Consider the following 19,326-nt stretch of genomic DNA (forward strand, 5'->3'; position numbering starts at 1 on the left):
AGGGACACTGCATGTCCTTGTCCTAATCTGGAAGCTTATCCTTGGCTCGGGCACTCGCGCCGCCCACTGGCCATGCAGCTGACAAATGGCTTCGCTCGTGTGCCTGGGGTCTGCATTGGCCTCTCCCGTCCCCTAGACAGTGACCATTCACCCGGCGGGATCCCCGACAACCCGTTGCCCTCCACAGGCCCTTGCGCGGAGCTGCGGAAACCTTGAGCTGCACGCTGGCTGTCCTGAAGGCAACAGCCCCCTCCGCCGTGGCTTACCACGGGGCAGGGAAGTGTGCCGATCTTGACGAAGTTTCGGGGCTGCTTCCTCCTCGGCCAGCCTGGCTGCACCCTGATGTCGCGCACCTCGCCCTGCCCTACCTGTGCCTGAGTCTGATGTGTTGTGGCTAAGGCTCCAGACCAGCGGTGCTCCCGCTGGTCCTGCCCTCCCTGAGGAAGGGCCTGTGCCTCTCTTCCCTCTCGCTGAGCAGTGTCGCCACTGGGATCTCGGAGTGATACCACCACCCCCCACACAGGACAGAGCATGGTCGGACCCGGGGACTCTTCCTTCTGGTTCTGACCACCCGGCCCTACCCAGACCACCTTGGGGCCTTTTCCAGAAATGGTTGCGTTTCCCCTTTACTTTCAGACATATCCATGACCGACAGCTTGGGGGGGGGGCTGGGGGGCTGTCCCTTCCCCACAGCCTGGCTGACCTCTTCAGGGCTATCTGTGGGATCGCTCCTCTTCAACATCTGTTTTCTCTCAAAAAGCTTCTCCCATAGTGACTTCACCCAAAATCTGGCAGTTCTAGTCCTAGTGACACCCGTGCTTTGTGACAAGTGCTAACGCTCCGATCCTGTTCACACAAGCAACAAGCAACATTTCCCAGAATCCCAAGCGGCCTTGTACTTGATTCGTGTCCGTCCATACGTACAATGTTTCTCTGCACATACTGTATATAAAACCACTGCTTCTGGAAAAGCCAGGAAACGTCGTCCTCCAGCTCTTTCGATTGGGCTTTGTGTTCCACGTGATTATGACAGCACAGGTGGCCATCTTTGGGATGGGTTATTTCAGGGACAAGGTGACCCCGTGTTCTCTTTGTTTAACTCGTCGTGGTAGCGGATGTTTTGGTATCTGACGCCTAGTGGAATACAGTTCGGTGTTGTGTGTGTGATTTCTGTAATTGTCAGGGGTGGAGTGCACCCTTGAAACGTGCGAAGAAATAAACGCCTTATGACACCAGCTGCGGAAGGCATTCCTCTGTGCCTTGGGATGGTTGGCGGCAGCGCTGGGCAGCCCCCTCCCCAGCCTCATAGGCGAGGCCTAGACCTGCCAAGACCCTTCCTTCAAAGGACTTGTATCGTCGTCATAATGGTTTTAGGGTCCAGGCTGCCTGGGCCTTGCTCATCACCGTCTTAGGAGGAAATAATACATATTCCCCCCATTTTACCGATGAAGAAACTGATGTTCAGAGGAGCAAAGGCACTTGCCCAGAGTCCCATGGCTAAAAATAGCCCAGAAAGGAGTCACGCCAGGGAAATTAACTTTCCTCGACCCTTTGCCCAAATCCACCCCACCCCACCCTACCCCATCCACTGAGTCAAGGGAGGGAAACAGCGACAGAAACCAGAAAGCCCAGAGCAGATTTATTTTTCCTTAAATTTTGTACAGAATATATTACAGTCAGGAGTTCTCAGCTTTCACCTAAAGGCCAGAAGTTATTGCAGTTGTGCCCAATGGCTCTGATAATGGAAAGGAAACTTCTAGAAAGCTGCCTGTGTCCAGAGAGAAAAGATCACCATTTAAAGTCGTGGGGGGGGGGCTCTGCCCTGCAGAGGGCTGCACTGGGGTCGGAGTCAAGAGCAGGAGGAAAGGAGCGAGGGGGTGACAGGGTGGCCTGGGCTTGGGCAGGCTGGGAGCAGCCTCTCTGCCAGAAGCAGCGCCCGGGCCGTCTGGCCAGGACCTGCAAAGGGGACAACAGAGCCAGGACCACTGGCTGCCTCGGGGCCCTGGCTGGCGGGGGCCCAGCCGGTGTGTCAGCCCCGCTGCAGCGCCTGCAGCTGGTGGGCCACCTTCTCCAGCTCCGCCTCGATGGCCAACAGGCTCTCCAGCTCCTGGTCCTAGGAGAGAACATCAAGGGTCATGCAGGGACGGGCGGGCGGTGTGGAAGGTTCAGTCTGCCAGACTGGTTGTGCCGCTAGCTACTGTGTGGCCTCCGGCAGGTGGCTTTGCCTCTCTCAGCCTTAGGGCCGTCATTCATAGGGGGACAGAGATGCTGCCCTACTGGGATTACCGAGGGTTACTGCACAGAAGAAATGGAGGGGGGAACAGGGGCCCTGACCCCATACCACCCCTGGTGGCCTCTGATCCAGACCCACCTCTTCCTGGATGGCTCTGGGCAGACACGTGGAAAATGAAGCCCCATAGCCCTCCAGTGCTCCTCCCAGGCCTCTCACCCCAAGGCTAGACTGTGACAGTGGCCCCAAGGGCGAGGCCAGGCTTCCCTGCCTGAGGGGCCATGGGCCTTTGGCACAGACGAGGGGGTGAGAGCTGCCCTGCCTCTACCTGCTGAGGGCTGGGCCTGGATCCTGGGTCCCAGTCCTGCAGGGCCCCCAGCCCTTGCTGCCAGGGTGGTTCAGGGCAGAGGACCCTTCTGGGAGCCTGCTCTGTGCTCCAGCCTCAGAAAGCTTCCAGGACCCCCGAGGCAGGACTGATGGCTGCAAGCCCATGGCCTGGGACTCGGAGCAGGAGACAGGGAAGGCCATGCCCCCACACCTGGTCTTGACCTGGGGAGGGTGGTCTTCGCGGGGTCCCTGCTGGATGCCAGGCTGTGGAGGACACCCATTGGGGACAGTGGTTGTCATGGAAATAGGGACCCTAGAGCCTTCTGTCTGGGAGTAGCCCCGGGGGCATGAACTCTGTGATGCTGGAGCATTTGTAAGAAGACCCTCGGGCTGGGCGGGGGAGGCCCCTGCCCTGTCCTGTCCAATGGCTCTGGGGTCTCCGTTTCTCCGCCCTGCAGTCCAGGGCTCCCTCTGCCTGTGGAGAAGGGAAGCCGGCAGCACCTCACAGCCCCTTGCTCTCTCCAGCTTCTGCAGTTGGGGAAGAGGGTGAACAAACGTGCCCAGGCTTATCCTGGTCCGGAGCTGGGAGTGGAGGGCAGTCTCCTGGGGACACTGACAGATGACCTAGCTCCAGCTGCCAAGGAGTCTTCTTCCTCTCAGGCTGCCAAAAACCTGGTCCCAGCGCAGAGAGAGGGTTGGGACCCGAGGAAGGCGCCACATCCTTCTCTGGGTGGGCAGAGAGCACGGGGCTATGGAGAGGTCCCAGCCCCTGTGGGGCCCTCATTCCTAGCTGGGCACTGAGGCCTGAACCATGGACCCCTCAGGGCTCCTCCAGCTCCAAGGTGGTGTTGCCAGCCTGCCAGGGACCCTACCTTGCACCTCCTCAGTTCTGGGGGCTATGTCCCAGCACCCCATTGAGCCAACCAAGCATCCCTGGACATGGCCAGTTTTTGAAAGGTCATGTGTCTTCTGACATCATAATAAGGTAAGCAGAAAGCACTCCTTATCCCCATTTCTCAAATGGGGGAATCAAAGAGGCTCAGAGAAGGGCAGTAACCCACCCAGGGTCACACAGCTAGGAAGAGGCAGAACCCAGGTTTTCGGGCGCATCCGTGCCTCCCTCACCCACTCACCACCAGGTGCTGAGGTCCTGCTGGCCCTGGCCCTGCCCCAGGGGAGGGAGGCAGTGTCTAAACCTGGAAGGAGGGTGTGCCTGGGCTGCCTGGAGGCCAGGAGAGGAAGCTGGGGGATCAACCTGACTGTAGGGGCTTCCCAGGATGCAGCCTGTTCTTTCACGGCCCCTCCTCCCAGGCCCTCCTGGCTCTCCCTCCTCACCCTCAGACCACACCCTGCCAGGTCCTTTCCTTTCCAAGCTCCCTCTGTCCACAGCTCCACTCTTGCTCTACTCCCAAACCCGCGAGGTCCTGTCACCCCTGGGACAGAGACTCAGTGCCCCAGGGATGGGCTTCCCCACCTCTCCTGCTCCCATGACTTGATCTGAACATTTCCCTCTCCCGCCTGCCTGCGAGCCAGGCTTCACCTGTCCCCTGCTGACCCACCCTTCCCCCCCGCCCCACCCCTGCCCCAGCTCTGCCCCAGCTGTGCCCTACTCCCGAGAGCCCCCTGTCTGTGTGCCTCTCCGGTCTCAGACCCACGGGGACTGACTGTGTCCCCTCAGTGGGGGCAGGGGCTGCACGTGTAGTGGGGCGCCCATTCTGGAGGCCTGGCCTGGGGCTGGCGCCCGCCCCATACCAACCTCTGGTCTGCGGTTGGCGCTGCCCTCCTCCTCCTTCTTCTCCTCCGGGTAGCTGCGCACCTGGAGGGGCAGGCCCGCCTCCACGCTGTCCTCCCGGGAGGACGGCCTCCAGCCTCGATGCAGTTGGAGCCCAGGGCCCCTGAAGTCATAGGCCCGGGCCCGGAAGGAGAGCTTCATGGAGCGGTCAGGGTCATCGTCCTCGTCCTCCCCCTCCAGCCGCTTCTTGGCTGTCAGCTCCTTGGCCAGCCGGTCCATCCTGCTCCATCGCTTGGCCTCCTCCCACTCCTTGGAGAGCTGCTCCTCCTCCTGTTCCTGCTCCAGCTCCCTGTTCTTCCTGCCCCGGGAGAGGCCTCGAGGGGCCTCGGCCGGCTCCTCCTCCTCCTGCCGGGACTGCTCCCGCTCCCCCTTCCCCTCGGGGGGCTGAGCCTCCTCAGCCCCAGTCTTCCTGGCTCCATCCACAGCCAGAGCCTTGGACCAACCTGGAGCAGCTGGTGGACAAAGAGCAGGGGAATGAAAGAGGGACCACGACTCTCCCTGGTCCCTGCCACTCCCTGGGGCCTCTCTGTGGCCATTGCTGTGACCACAGACCACACTCAGGGTCCATGATTCCACTTGGAGGAAAAAGCCATCTTGATAGCGTGCTTTGTAAGACCCTCTCAAAGCTCAGAGGGGGCTTGGCCAGAGCCTGCCTCTTCTGTGGGCCCTCCCCACAGAGAAGCCCCTGATCCAGGTGGCTATCCAGCTGAGGAGGGAGGGAAGACCCCGACAAGGCCGTCGCGAGGAGCCAGGGGCTCTCCTAAACCCTGGGTCTAGCTGACACTGTCCCCAGACCAGCCTGTTTTCACCTGTCATGCTGTCGCTCTGCTCCCGAAGCCCACCCACCCACTCCCCCACATTGCAAAGCCCCTCTCATCTCCTGGGTCGGAGGGGAGGGGCAATGAGGAATAGTGGGAGATGCAGGGTTTTGGAGTCAGACAGACTTGGGTTGGAATCTCAGCTTTTACTACAAATTAGCTGTGTGACCTTGGACAAATTATTCAACCTCTCTGAGCCTCAGTTTTCCATCTGGAGATAATACCTACCTTTCAGGGTTGTTGTGAAGGTGGAACGCAGTTGTGGACATGGTCCTCCTTCCCACCCTCCCCCTCTCCCTGACACACTTGTTAAGGTCTCAGACATCATACATACTCTCGCCCCTCCGGATCTCCTTGTAGCCAAGGCTTGGGTGGGGGTTAAATGCCTCGGTGGGGCTTTCTTCTCCAGGGACAGCCTTCTCTCCAACCTCTGCGTCCTCCTCCTCTTCCTCCTCCTCGTCTCGCTTTGCCTGCTGCCCTTGCTCTGCACCCAGACCCTTCTGTCTGTCCACTAGGCCCTGGGAGAGGCTCTCGCTGTCCTCCTCGGCCTGTGGGCCTGGGTGTTTCTGGTTGGGAAGGTTGTCTGGGGGGTCGGTGTTGGCAGCCTCCTGCCCTCCCAGGGCCTGGCTGTCCTCCTCGACTTTGGACCCTTGGCCGGGCTCTGGGGAGGCCTGGGGCCTGGCTGCATCTGTGTCTCCGCCATTCTCTGTCTCTTTAGAATCCCCTCTTTCCTCCGCAGCCTCCTTGGAGGACGCCTGTTCCGTCGCCTCTGCAGAGACAACAGTCAGGCGCTGAGAACCAGGCCGCACACGGGGTCTCCCGAGAGCCTGATTTCAGAACTCAGTCGTCGTATCTTTTGGCTTCTGTCAAGTCTGCCGAAGACACTCATGGCAGGATTGGCTTAACCTGCTCTGTGTCTGGGTCTGACCTGAGTACGAAAGGTGTACGTTTCTTTCTGGAATTCTACTTCTTAAAGCAGGAAGTGAGTAGAAAACAAAACAAAACAAAAGAAACCTTGAAAACGACCCCGGAATTGAAAATTAGGACATCAGCTGAATTGCTGTGTGAGCCTGGGCAAGGACCTTAACCTGTCTGTGTAAGAGGCACCATTACTGTAACTTCATTCTCTCCTCCACGTGAGGCTTGAGTGTCCTGTGGAAACCCTCAATTCCTACTTGTACGGTGTCATTAAAAGGCATTTTCTGGTGGCTGCCCGGAAGATAGCCTTTTCACCAGTAAAAATCCCTCCCAGCACTAGAATGATTGCTGTTGAACCCGGTGCTACCAAGTACATTCCACCATTGGTCCAGGACCCCAGGTGAGTGTTCCCATCCCGTCTACAGAAACTCTCCCTGACCCTCAGCCAGGTCAGGTGACCTGTCCATGTTCACAGCCGGTAAGCAGCAGGGCCTTGAACGCATGCCTCCAAATGCCAAGTACAGGGTGCTCTTTGCACTGACACACGGCTGCCTCCCCATTAAAGCTTCCAGGTGCCCCAGATGGAAGCCCACTGAGATCGCTGGTCCCAGAAACTGGCCTATCCACCCACCTTCCACATGCAGATAGCAGGCCCTGAGGGGGCAGTTGTGGCTGTTTCCGGGCAGGGGGATGAACACTGGACCTTGACCTAAGCCATGATCTCTTTGACCTTTAGATGCTCTCTGGCTTCATGAAAGATGATCCAGATTCATTCAGTTATTGAGACCTATTCTTCTGGGATCCTCCTGCCACAGGACTCTGCTGTGGCATCACCAAATCCCAGGACAGGTGCCGGGGGCGGGGGGGGGGGGGTGGTTCTGCTGCAGAGGCCTCTGGGAAAATCCAGCATTGAACCTGCCCTCCTGCCGGGCCCGAGACTTCCTGCCCTGAGCGTGAGCCCCTGTGGTGGGCAGGCGGGACAAGCCTAGGGCTCTGTAGTGAAATAGACCCGGGTTCACATCTCCAGTTAACGCTGTTTACCTTGGACGAGGTACTTACATCTCTCTGGGCCTCAGTTTCCCCATTTGTACAGGGAAGATTGCCATGATAGCTAGGAACCTTACAGTGCTTTCAGGAGGGGCTCCTTGACCCCTAGGAATCTTTGATCTTGTAACTACCGTTCTTATCCCCTCTCTCCCCAGCCTCTGGCTAGACTGGCCGGCACTGACCTTTCAGCTCGGCCTGGTCATTCTGCTTCTCAAGGGCCTCTGAGAGTCCATCCTCAAAACTGCTGTGTTTCTTCTGATGTGCCCTCTCCTTGGCACCTGGTATGAGAAAAGGAGGGGAAAAAAAAAAAGAAAGAAAAGGAGAAAAAAATCCCATTTGGCCAAGCCCGCCCCGGCGTATTTGTGAGAGTGAAGGCTTCCATTTCCTTATCGTAAACTGGGCATGTCATGTTCCCAGCCGGCCTAATGAGACGCCGAAGGAGGCAAGAGCTCGGGGTGGGGGTGAGTGCTGGCTCGCCCTGCCCCCTCCCAGCCGGGGCCCATCAGGCAGCCACAGCACCTCTCCACCCTCACGTTCACCCGGGAAATGCGAGCAAGCCTTGCCCACTGCCTCGGACAGCGATGAAGACTCAGGAGGAGCAGAGGGTCCCAAGGGTGGGAGCAGAGAGTGGGGGCCCCTCAGCACCTACTGGTAGCTAGGGGGACCCTGCAGCGGGAGATGACAGTGACTGCTCGTCCCCTCATGGGGGAATCTTGAACCGGGCAAGCCCTGCTCCCCCAGACCCCGTAGGTTCAGGTCCTTGGAAGAAGGCCAAGCAGGTGCCTGAGCTCTAGCTCCGCGCTGCCCCCTGCTGCTGTGATCCACACATTCCTCTCCCCGCCTTGGCCCCAGGCTGCTGCTACGTCCTCTGACTGTCCCCATCCGTGCCTGGTTCCAGATGATGGCCTCTCAGCCAGGCCAACTCTGCAGGCGCTGCTGCGGTTTCCCCCACGCTGGGAATTTCTGGGGTGGCCAGAGGCACCTGCCGCGGCGGCTGCAGCCCAGGGAGTCTGCCCAGATTTCGGGCACACCTCGGTTCACACCTCCTGGTCATTCCTCGCTATGTGATCTTGGGTAACTGGAGCTCTCCAAGCAGCGGGTGCTCACCTACAGGACAGGGCTGCTGCCTGGGAAGCGCTAAGACAGAGCTATGCAGAAGTCACTCTGAGAGTGCAGAAGAGGGAGTGGATGGATGGCTGGGTGGATGGACGGACAGGCAGACACAAAGCTATTGCTCTTATTGACTACACACGCATCTGTGTGTCTGCAGACATTTCAGGACACGTCCTCCTAGAACAGTCTCTGTTGATGCTGTATTTAATTATTTAAATGTAATACGTTAGTCATTCAACATTTAATTTTTAAATTAACATATTGCAATAAAATATTTAATGTTAAGCTAAAAAAAAAAACCCCACCAGGGTCAACAAAGATGAGGTGAATGAGACAGGCGGTAATAGCCACGGCTCCGGCCAGCACCCGCTCTGTGTCAGGCATTCACCTCGCACTCCCAGCAGCCACAGGGGACGGGCATTTGCCTTCCCTTCTCACATGTGGCCTGGTCTGTCCCAAGGGCCTCAGAGTGGGGGCTTCCCAGAGCTGGAGTAGCTTTCATGCCTCCCACCCCACCCCACACGAGACCGAAGCCCTGCCCTGAAGATGGGCCCTCACTTCCTTTGGAAGCAGATGCGAGAGTCCCAACGGAGGGCCCATGCCCAGGGAGAAGCCCGGGGCCAGTGACCTGCCCCCAGATAAGCAGCCACTTCCCACAGGGCATCAGCGTGGGGCAGATGCAGGGCCAGAACCCATCTTTTCCAACTTGCCAGGGAATCTGTCTCTGTGCCTCCCATGAACCCAGGAAGGAATCGGGGGCAGGGGGGCAGGCATCTGTGGGATGACATCAGCCTAACTCTCCAGCCCGGCCTCCTGTCCAAGCTCTGCTTGAATATCCTCAGTGACAAGGAGCTCACTACCGCACAAAGTCATTCCATCCCTGAGAGTATCAGTGGATTTTCTTAATCTCTTAGAGAAAGACCTACTTTGTAGTCTAAAACATGCTGAAAGTCTGGTCTGTTTTGGGGGCAAGTAAGACCTTGCTTCCCCCATCTACTCCTTGAGCAGAAGCTCACATGGGGAAAGGGGCCCTTCCTCTCTCTTGGAGACCAGTTTGCTCTTCAGTTAACAGAAGAAAGGCATCCTCTCTGCAACCTACTCTTAAAAGTGCCCCCACTGAAATGACTGATCCCCAGAGCTGGCGGGGTATTAGGCGAGCTGCATCTGGTCTTGGCATGTCCTTAACTTACTGTGTGACCTTGGACAAGTCACTCAGTCTCCCTGGGCCTTCATCTCTTTAACCGCATCAATGACAAATTGGACCAGGTAGCAGGGAGGAGCCCACCTTTCTATAATTGCGAGGAAATAATCGAATGGGAGAAAACTAGGACCTTGCTCAAACTTCCACCCTGGTTTTCTCTCACTTACTGGAATTTACCCAGATTCCTATGCAGGGGACTGGAAAATACCTTGGAGAGCAAGGTCTTGGAGCTCTTTCAGCAAATTCTGATGTCGCAGGATTGAGAGGATCCGCTCATCTGCAATGAAGGAGAGTCGTTATGGGTGGTTTCCAGAGAAGAGCTGAGAAAGATCACCATCAGTATTTTCAGCTGAGCACAAGGAATTTATTTTGGAAACTCAAAACCTGGGTAGCGGCCTCAAGATCAGGTCTTGAGATACCACGTTGGAGATGGCCTCCTTCCCAGGGAGCCAGCGCTTCCTACCGCCTCAGAAAGGTCAGCCACCCCCGCCGGCCCGGCCCACAGACCTCGCCCGAGAGATGGCAGGCCCTCAGGTGAGGTAGGCATGTCTCCGCCCCACGTTTTCCCATCTCCGCGTCTGCTCGAGGGTCTACTCCACCTGGACTACCATCTCTTGATTTTTCTATCTATTGATTTCCAACTTCTCTCTGAAAGTCCAACCCCAGTGCTAATGGTGGATCCCTCCAACAGCTGGGCAGAACTTGACTGCTTGGTTGGAAAGACTTTGTCCTTGCCCCTGTGCCCACCTACAACACTCCTTTATTCATCACAAACCCATAGATTGTCTGCCAGGAGCCGGTGACTGTTCTTGGCTCTGGGGATATGGCAACGCAACATCTCTGTCCACAGGGTGGACACAGTGGCTTGCCGTTCCAGGCCTGCTTTCCTTCTGCCCAGAATTCTAGTCAATGGTGTTCCTATCCGTTGCATCTGCTAGTCTGTAACTCCAGGAGCACAGGGGCTGTGACCGCCTCATTTCTCTAGACCACTCTGACACTAGCACAGGTCTGGCCAGGACAGGCACTTGATCGGTGACTATTGAATTAAATCATTGGATTCTGCCCAAAGCCACACACCCATACCCTCACCTCCCAGCCCCACAGGCAGTAGGCCCTCCCCCCACCCCCAGCCTTGCCCATATGTACCTCCTCGGAGTGTCTCGAAACACTCCTGGCTGACAGGCATGGGGCTGGGCTTGGAGAGCGTGTCGGAGATGACCTCAACGATGCACTTCATCACCTAGGAAGAGAGTGGGGGCAGTTTGGGGCTGGTTTGTGTATGGGGCTCAGCTCTCGGGGCTCCAGAGCAAATTTCTAATGAGCATATTGGGGCATTTGCTTTTGTCATTGGAGTCCATGGATGCCTGTCTCAGGGGCACAGCTCTGCATTTTTAGCCAGACAATAAGAGCAATAATAGAAACCCCTGATACCGTGTTTACCACGTGTCAGGCGCTCTAATCATCTGGCCAGCAGCTGCCCCTCTAAGATGGGACATGGTGGGGGTGAGTACCTGGTACCAAGTGCTCCTGGCATGAAGGTATGTCTTGCAGAAGTACTTTAGTCTTGCAGATGCCCCAAAAGTCAACTATCTCCAGGAAGCATTTCTGGACCGCTCAGAGAACAAAGACCTTCCCTGGCTCCACCCTGCCTGGCAACAGAACTTGGATCACTGTCTCCTAAAATCCATGGTGTTATCACATGCAGGGAGTGACAGCCTCACGGTCTGGCTCTATGTTCCCCCATGGGATGAATCCTGTGGCTAGACGTGGGCACACATCAGCTATATCTGGGTGCCCATCCCAGGCCAACAGCAGCCAAATCTCTGAAAGTTTTATCCAGTGCCCAGCAAGGTGCTGTGGATAACCAGGCAGCTGATCAATGGATATTTGAAGGTAGTGCCAACTGCAGTGCAGTATCCTAGCTGAGTGATGTTGGACACATGACTTGACCTCTCTGAGCCTCAGTTTTCTCATTTGTACAATGAGAGTGAGAAGACTTTCCCAACTCCCCTCCCAGGGTGATCAGAAACAGACGGGAAAGCACTCTACAAAGCATGAAGTGCCACACACACCAAGGGAGGGAGTCACAACTTTCAACCTGCTTTAGCTGCCTGGAGCAGGGCAGGAAAGCAGGAGATGTCAGAAACGCATCAGGCAATGCTGGTGGGGAGTGAGGGGGTGGCAGGCAGGGCCTATGGGATGCCAAAGCACCCCATCTAAAAATTCAGGATATCAAACTGGCAAACAGTCTATACAGTAGTCACGGCATTGCAGGATGGAATATTTAGGTCTTCACCAGCTGTTATGGTGCTCCTGACCCCAAGCTGCTGGGTAGAGTATGGGGACCGAAGTGTCTCCCATAAAGGATCTGGTAAGAAGGACCCTGTAGCCTATACCCTGCATCCCCCTGCAACCGTGGACCTTATGCTGGGAATGTCAAGTAATCACCAGTCCATGAGGACAGATTTTGGGAGAGAGGAATTGGGTGTGGGTCCCAAGAATAATAAGGAGCTCAGAAGGGAAGCTCTAGGTGCCCATTAACTGAGAACCTGCTATTTGCCAGGTTCCTTACGTCTATGATTCCTACTCTCACAACTTCCTTCAAGGGAAATACTATAGATGGGAAAAGGGAAAGCTCAGAGAAGTTAATGAATTTTACCAAGACCACATAGTATAAGAGCAGTAGAGGCTTATATACAGGCCTGTCTGCAAATAAAACACAGAAAATATAATTGAGCAAACAGAGGTTGGAATTGCTTTGATGTTTTGAGTTGAACCATAGCCTCTCCAGAACGGAAGAAAACAGCACCTGAGAAGGTGAGGGTAGAAATTTCTCTGGGTTGCAAGTAGGGGTATCTGCGAGCACCAGAGACTGGAAAAACAGCCCCAGCCCAGACATGAATGAATTCCAAATATACACCCAACAGAGTGTCTCGCTGGCTGCAGAGCCCCCTACGAGTATCTCCTAAGGCCCTTTTCTGGGTGACATCCACTATCAGCCCCAAATGGCCAGGACCCTGTGTGCAGAAGCCATGATCAAGAGTGTTTTCGTTGTGGTCCTTTGGGAGAGCCAGGGCTTGAGCGCCTATGGGGTGGGGGTGGGGGGTTGCTAGCAGAGCCTTGGAAGGAGGGGAAGATCAAAGAGGGAGACCAGAGCCAGAGAAGTGAAGACCGTCCTTGCAGGTCTGTGGACAGCGACAACCCACAACCACGGAGAAGTGCCCCCCAGCAGCTCAGGTTGAGCCTTTCAGATTCGGAGTGTTCAAGGCTATAGGCCCGGCACCCGGGCCCAGTAGCTAAGCCACAGACCCCATCGGCAGCATACCTAGCTCAGAGGAAGATGGGGAAGTCCCCGCAGCAGGATGGCAGGGAAATCTAGCAATCTTTGATATCTTCTTTTGCAAGCTGTCCCCAGGCTCAGCAGCCGCAGTGCTGGCTCTTGGCTTTAGGCCAGACTCACTCCTGCAGCTGCCTGAAACCTGACTGTGAGGTGTCCACCAGAGTCTCCTACCCACCATCCCGGGACATCCCCATACCCCTTCTTACCTCAGTGTCCCCTTTATTCATAGGGCTGTTCACAGGAAGGGCAATGACTGGAAAGAAAAAGAGAGAGATGGGGTGACTCTTCTTCTCCGAGGGGAGAGCCCAGTCCTTCCTGACTGGGTTTAGAGGGGGCCCATTCACCCCAGTGCTCCCCCTCAAAATTGCCCCCACCCAATGAGATGCTGGGATTGATTTTGTTTCCCTTCCCTGGCTGCTGCCCCCACGGGGATGGTCCCCAGAGGCTGCACTGAGCTCTCTAACGCTCCTTTGGGAGAGCTCCTGCTCTGGGGCGGGGGAGAGGTGAAGTCTAGTGCTATGAAAACAAGGCCAGCGGCTGAGTGGGATGGGTGGAGAAGGAAGCAGGGAAAGGAAGAGAGACCCCAGAGGTGTGGGGAAAGAGACGAGGAGAAGGAGGATTGTGAGAGAGAATACGGAGAGATAGAAGCCAAGGGCAGAAGGATGGGGAGAGCAGGAGGATGGAAGAGAAAGAGAAAGAGTGGGAACCAGCAAGGGTTCTCCCATCTCCCCCAATGACCTTGGCCAGCCATGGCACGGAGCCAGAACTGGCCCAGATGCAGTCGAGACGTCGAGCCCAGATGTGGGGTGGGGGGCGCCTGGGAGTCCTCCCCCACGGAGTCCGGTGTTCGGGTTTGGGGCCGAGGCCACTCTGCGGGGTCAGCAGGGAGGCAGAGGCGCTGTCCGCGGTGCTGAAAACTTGCAGCGCCGGAGGGGAGGGACGAGGGGCGCGCGGCTCTGCGCGGTGTCTGGACTTCAGGGCAGGCAGGGGCGCCGACGACCCTCTCCCACGAGACCCCGCGCTCGCTCACCTTGCCCGGCGCAGAACAGAAGCGCCAGAACAGCGGCGGAGCGCATGGCGAACCCGAGGCGCGGATCCGCTGGCGGCGGTCTGGGGCCGGGAACTGCAGGCACCCTGGCGAGGGTTGGGTGGACGGGCGACCTGGGAGCGGGTTGTAGCGGCGCTGGCGCGGACTGTGGGCGGAGGGCTCAGCTTCCCCGTCTGCGTCCGTCTGTCGGTCCACCCACCAGCCTCTCTTCACTGGGCTCTGGTACTGCAGGAATTTATATACCCCCGACCCCGGAAATGACGTCATCGGGACCGCCCCTGCCCCCCTTTTCCTACCCCCCTGGGGGGTCCGGCCGCAGCTCGCTCCGCCCTCAGTCTCACGCCTCTCGCTTTTGGTCTCCGCCGCTCACAGCTCTTGGGTCTGGCTGCAAGGCGGTTGTTTGGCTTCCAGGAGGTGGCAAGAGGCCTCGGCTGACCCTCCGCCCCTCGAAGGTTCCACAGACTTGCTGTGTCCGTGGGCAAATCACTCCCAGTCTCTGGGCCGCCTGTTCCTCCAACGTACACTGAGGTCCCTACCAGCTCTAGAGCGCCACTTCATGCTCCTGAGGTTCCTTTTGCGGGGACGCCTCTCCCCTGATAGAATCTGGAGGCTTGCTCACCACTCGGGGCTCCCTCAAATATCTCGGGAGTCCTAGAGACGCCCCCCGACCCCCTGTTTGAGGAAGGCCTCTCTCTCTCTGACAACCCAGTTTTGTGCCTTCACAATTTGTAATAGTGTATGTATGTATTTATTTGAAAATGTTTGGTCACCATTGCTTTCACAGCGCCGAGTGCGGCAGCTGGCACAGAGTAAACGTATTTAATAGATAACTGTTGAACATACTGATGGAAAAGTCGAGCCAGGGATGAATGAGTGAATTCCAGGCTCTGGCCGATTTGGACAGCTCTCATGGGGGGTGGGGCGTGAGGCAGGAATGGGGGACAGCTCTTGATATCAAACCAAAATAGGAGTTGTAACTTGGACTCATTAGCCCTAGTTCAGCCCCTTAGGATCACCTTCTTGCTGCTGGCAATCCACTGTGTCTCCCGTCTCTTTGAGTGTTCTCAACATTTGGGTGTTTTGTGTGTCAGGTTGGTTTCTTGGTTTGTGTCCCTCTGCCCTGGCTGCATTGTTGCTCCCAACCTGGATGATACACTGGAAGCCCTTTGCCACCTGATCCCAGTGTCATAGCAAGCCCGGTATCTGGGCTAGGGTTTGGCATCAGTTGGTATTGCCCAGAACCTCCTTCTTCCTGTGACGCTCTCCCCACATCTGCCGCTGCTATTCCCTACTTCCTGCCCCACCCTGTGCCCACTCCTGCCCCTAAAGGAAGACCTGGTGGGAGCTCAGAGGACGCTGAAATGATTCTTTTCATGTATTTATTCTTAGGTTCAGCCACTGTTTGTTTAGCACCTACTATGTGCTTAGAACACCCTAGAACAGCACTCAGCTAATCTAGGTGCTGAGGATACAGCAGTGAACAAACAGACAAAGATCTCATTCTTATGGAGTTTACATTCTAAAGGGTGAAGACAGACAATGAATAAGTAAAGAGGTGAAATATTCAGTTGTCAGGTGGGAACAAGTGTTATAGACAAAAATGAAGGAAGGAAGGGGGATGGGTGTGTGGGGGAGGGGCCGGGCTATGTTTTAAATGGGGTGAGTCTTAGAAGTCTTGACCAAAGAGGTGATGTTTCAGCAAAGATCTGAAGGTGAGGAGGAGGGAGGTGGCACGTGTGTGGGGGCAGGGGGCTCCAGGTAGAGGGAATGGCTAGTGCAAATGTCCGGTAGAAGGAATGTGCCTGGCATGTTCAAGAAATAACAAGGACATAGGGTGAAAAGGACCTGGAAAATATAGCCGAAGAGTAACACACAGTCCATCTCAAAAACTTGGAAAATGCACAGAAATGCAGGAAAACGCCATACTGACACCACCCAGACATAAGCATCAGTGATTTTAAAGTATATACAGTATTCTATAGTCTTTGTTGAGGTGGCTCCCTTTGTAAAGGGCAGTTCCCAGCGAAAGAGCTCAGCTGAGCGCGAACAGATTACATGCACCAGGTCCTTCTGATGTGGGGTCACCCTGAATGGGCTGCAGATTCCTCTCCAGAGCCCTATCATGCGGACTTACCGTGTCCTGAGTAGAGCGGCCCACCACAATTTATCGTGTGCCACAATTTGTTTGACTAATATACGGATAGGTTTCCTGGTTTGTTTGTTTCTGTTTTTGCTGTGTGAAAGAACAGTCTTATATACACACCCCTGTGGCATTTACAATGATTTCATGTAACAGTAGGTGAATTCCTCAAAGAAAATGGATATTTTTAAGTCTCTTGCTATGCACTGCCCAACTGCCATGAAGAAAGTGGAACTGCTTCCCAAGCTGAGTGGATTTCTCTCAAGGGAAATTTCAGAGCCCCTGGCACCCTTGCAAAGACCCAAGTTCTCCAGGAGCCTGATCCTGTTTACCCCATGAAACTGAGCATAGCCAACCAGCAAAAATGTCCCAAACTAGGTTTCTAAAATGACAATGCCAGTAACTAGTACTTGCACTTTGCTTTATAGTTCTTCCAAATGTTCATCATTGAGCCCTTACGGCACGCCTAGGCCTAAGGTAAAACAGAAGGTTTTTTTGTTTTTGTTTTTAAGATTTTATTTATTTAGTTGAGAGAGAGCGAGCAAGAGCACAAGTGGGGGAAGAAGCAGAGGGAGAGGGAGAAGCAGACTCCCTGCTGAGCAGGGAGCCCAACATGGGCCTCGATCCCAGGGTCCTGGGATCTTGACCTGAGCTGAAGGCAGACGCTTAACTGGCTGAGCCTCCCAGGTGCCCTGAACGGAAGTTTTGATTCTACTTTGTAGATTTGGAAAATGAAACCCCGGATGTTAGAGTGAGCCTCCAAGGTGCCACATGGCAAGTGAATGGTAAAGGTGGGCCTAGAGCTTGTTTTGCCCAAATGCCCATGATTCCCCTTGTCTCATGATTTCTCACATACTGTTAGCTCTCCCTGGAATGCCTCTCAAGTACCATCCCACTCTCTCCTCTATGGCCTGCCAAACTTCCTTACCTTTTAGGACCTGAGGTGATGGCTCCCTCCTCTCTGCCTCCACATCAACACTTATCACAGAAGGCTGACATTTTTATCTTTAGAGCCTTCTGTCTCATTACCCTTTGAGCTCTGTGGTGTCTGGTCTGCCTCCTGCTCACCTTTGACGTCAGTTCCTGGCATAGTGCCGGGCACGTGGTAGGCACAATGAAGAATTAGAGAAGGAAAAAACCTCCCGTCCCTTGATCTCATCTTTGGCCTTTGGGCTGGATTAGTTAGGTTAGGATACGCTGTTGGAAAAAAAGACCCTAAAATACAGTGGGGTAAAACGGGATCTCGTTTCGCTCACATACACCAGCCCCGAAGTAAACAGTGCTGTGGCTCTGCTATTCTCGATACGAGACTTCCGTCTTTGATACCAAGCTACTTCAGTTCCTGATATCTCTCCACCATGGCAAAGGGGGCAAAGGGTAGATGGAGGCCAAGCAGCTTCTTTGTAAGGATAACGATACAGAACCTGCCTGATCACTTCTCACAACCCCGTTGGCTAGACCTTAGGCACACAGACACACCTTGTTGAAAGGGAGGCTGGGGAGCCATTGGGAGTGGTTCTGAAAGAACCACTTCTAAAAGAAGAGGGAATACTGGAGGACAATTAATATTCTGTAGTACACAACCCAGGGGGATGATGACAAAACTGAACCCTTGTAGACGTCTTGCTAAGAACCAGGCACTGTCCTGAGAGTTTTACATTAACAGTCCTACGAGGTAGGTGCCATTATTATACTTGCTTACAGATCAAATTCTGTAAAAGAAGTAAGCCCAAATGTCCTAAGGCATTCACTATGTAATGAATTAATGTCTTTTGCACCTGGAATAGTACTAATTATGCATCATCCTAGGGAGAATTGAGGAAAGAGTTGTTAAAATAATTTCTGTGTTTTGTGGTTCTGATGAGGAACTTCATTCAGTGCTGTTGATGGGTACCTTTGAAGGAATCATGAACACTGGGTTTGTTTTTTGTCTTTGTTTGGGTTCCCCCAAAAGCAGACCCTAAGACAAGGATTTGGTATACAGAGTTCATTGGGAAATGATCCCAAAGCACAATGAGGGAGCAGGGAAGTGAGACAAGGGGAGGAGAAAAGCGAACGAAGGGTGTGTGGATGAGCCAGGCACCCCTAAGGGTGGTGGAGACTCAGTCTTGCTGGGACTTGTTTAGAAACTGTGCAGTCTCAGAATTGTTCCACTGGGGCGAGAAAGCTGAATTCCTTTCCCTTGTGGAGGGTCTCTCCTGGAGGCATTGATCTCCCAGCGCTTCTGGTCTGTTCTGTGAAAGGGACAAGCAAACTCCCACCACCAGAGAACACCTGCAGGCAGAGAACACTTGTAGCCTTTGGTGTGCATGGGAACTGTCTACAGATAACCTCCAAGGTGGCCCGAGGGGACACTGACATCTGCTACAAGGCTTTACACGTGTTATTTCATTTCATCTTTACAATGAACTTGTGGCAAAGTTTTCAGTATGCTTGTTCCTCATACGTAGAAGCCAGAGCTCAGAGCAGTGGAGTGACTCTCTCAAGGTCACACAGCTAGGAAATGGCAGAGCCTGAGGGCCAGACACCTGTCTCTTATCATTCTCTGCTCCCCTTTCTAGGCCCTGAGCCTTCTACTAGCCTGTTTTAACAGATCCCTATCAGCACCCCCCACCAAATATATATATTACCTTCAGGCTTTCTTGGGACTTCTCATTGTTTGAGAAAGACAATAGATGTTTTTGCAACTTTAAGTGGATGAAGCTTGGAGAAAGGCTATTTTTATTGCTGTAAGTGTATACATACAATCTCCATCAGAGTCATGTCCTTGCTTTGTATATTCAGTTTTGGACAATTTCCCTAGCCCCCATTTCTAATCAGGTCACTGCCCCTGAGCACCTCTTATCTTGACATTCTGAGCTGCCTCTGGTTATAACAAATATCTCTCATCTGGTTCTCATGGTCAGGTCCTTTTTCCCCCAGGTAAATGCTCTGTGAATCACTCCTACAGAAATGCAAAGGCCTGGGACAGAAAGACAAGATGTGGTTAACTCTTCATTAATTATGCGGGAAGAGGGAATCAGGAGAATAGGATATGCTCCGAAGCTGAGCTTAGCAGCCCATCTTAAGATCATGTTAGAGCTCCAAGGGACCGGTAGTTCTCAAGGTACTCACTGCTCACTGGTTCTCCTTGACAGTCTCCCAGATCTGCTGCCAGATTTTGATTCATGCATACAATGTGTTTTGGTTATAGCTAAGTATATACAGGCATACCTTGGACATATTGTGGGTTCAGGTTCAGACCACCGCAATAAAGTGAGTCAACACAGTTTTTGGTTTTCCAGTGCATATAAAAGTTACGTTTGCCCTGTCCTGTAGTCTATTAGGTGTTCAATTGCACTCTGTTATTTAC

The 19,326-nt window shown here is 54.5% G+C and overlaps 1 protein-coding gene across 1 annotated transcript; it reads right to left on the bottom strand.

The window, feature by feature from the left end:
* Positions 1-1,715: 1,715 nt before the first annotated feature.
* Positions 1,716-13,862, bottom strand: CHGA (chromogranin A). The gene is made up of 7 exons (XM_040641512.1): positions 13,817-13,862; positions 12,993-13,039; positions 10,593-10,686; positions 9,655-9,723; positions 7,315-7,410; positions 4,314-4,792; positions 1,716-2,113 (listed from the first exon to the last, which is right to left on the bottom strand). Exons 1-7 carry the CDS (start codon positions 13,860-13,862, stop codon positions 2,030-2,032), a joined length of 915 nt encoding a protein of 304 aa, XP_040497446.1. The 3' UTR covers positions 1,716-2,029.
* Between the last annotated feature and the right edge of the window lie 5,464 nt (positions 13,863-19,326).

This window comes from Ursus maritimus, unplaced genomic scaffold (assembly GCF_017311325.1).
Source record: "Ursus maritimus isolate PB19 unplaced genomic scaffold, ASM1731132v1 scaffold_25, whole genome shotgun sequence".
Lineage (NCBI taxonomy): Eukaryota > Metazoa > Chordata > Mammalia > Carnivora > Ursidae > Ursus > Ursus maritimus.

What these genes read in the sequence shown, in the direction of transcription:
- CHGA (XM_040641512.1), bottom strand. Translation starts at nt 13,862, where the DNA reads ATGCGCTCCGCCGCTGTTCTGGCGCTTCTGTTCTGCGCCGGGCAAG. An exon ending in TTTCGAGACACTCCGAGGAG is followed by an intron (nt 9,724 to 10,592) that starts GTACATATGGGC and finishes CCTTCATTGCAG; the next exon opens with ATGAGCGGATCCTCTCAATC. An exon ending in TGACCAGGCCGAGCTGAAAG is followed by an intron (nt 4,793 to 7,314) that starts GTCAGTGCCGGC and finishes CAGCTGCTCCAG; the next exon opens with GTTGGTCCAAGGCTCTGGCT.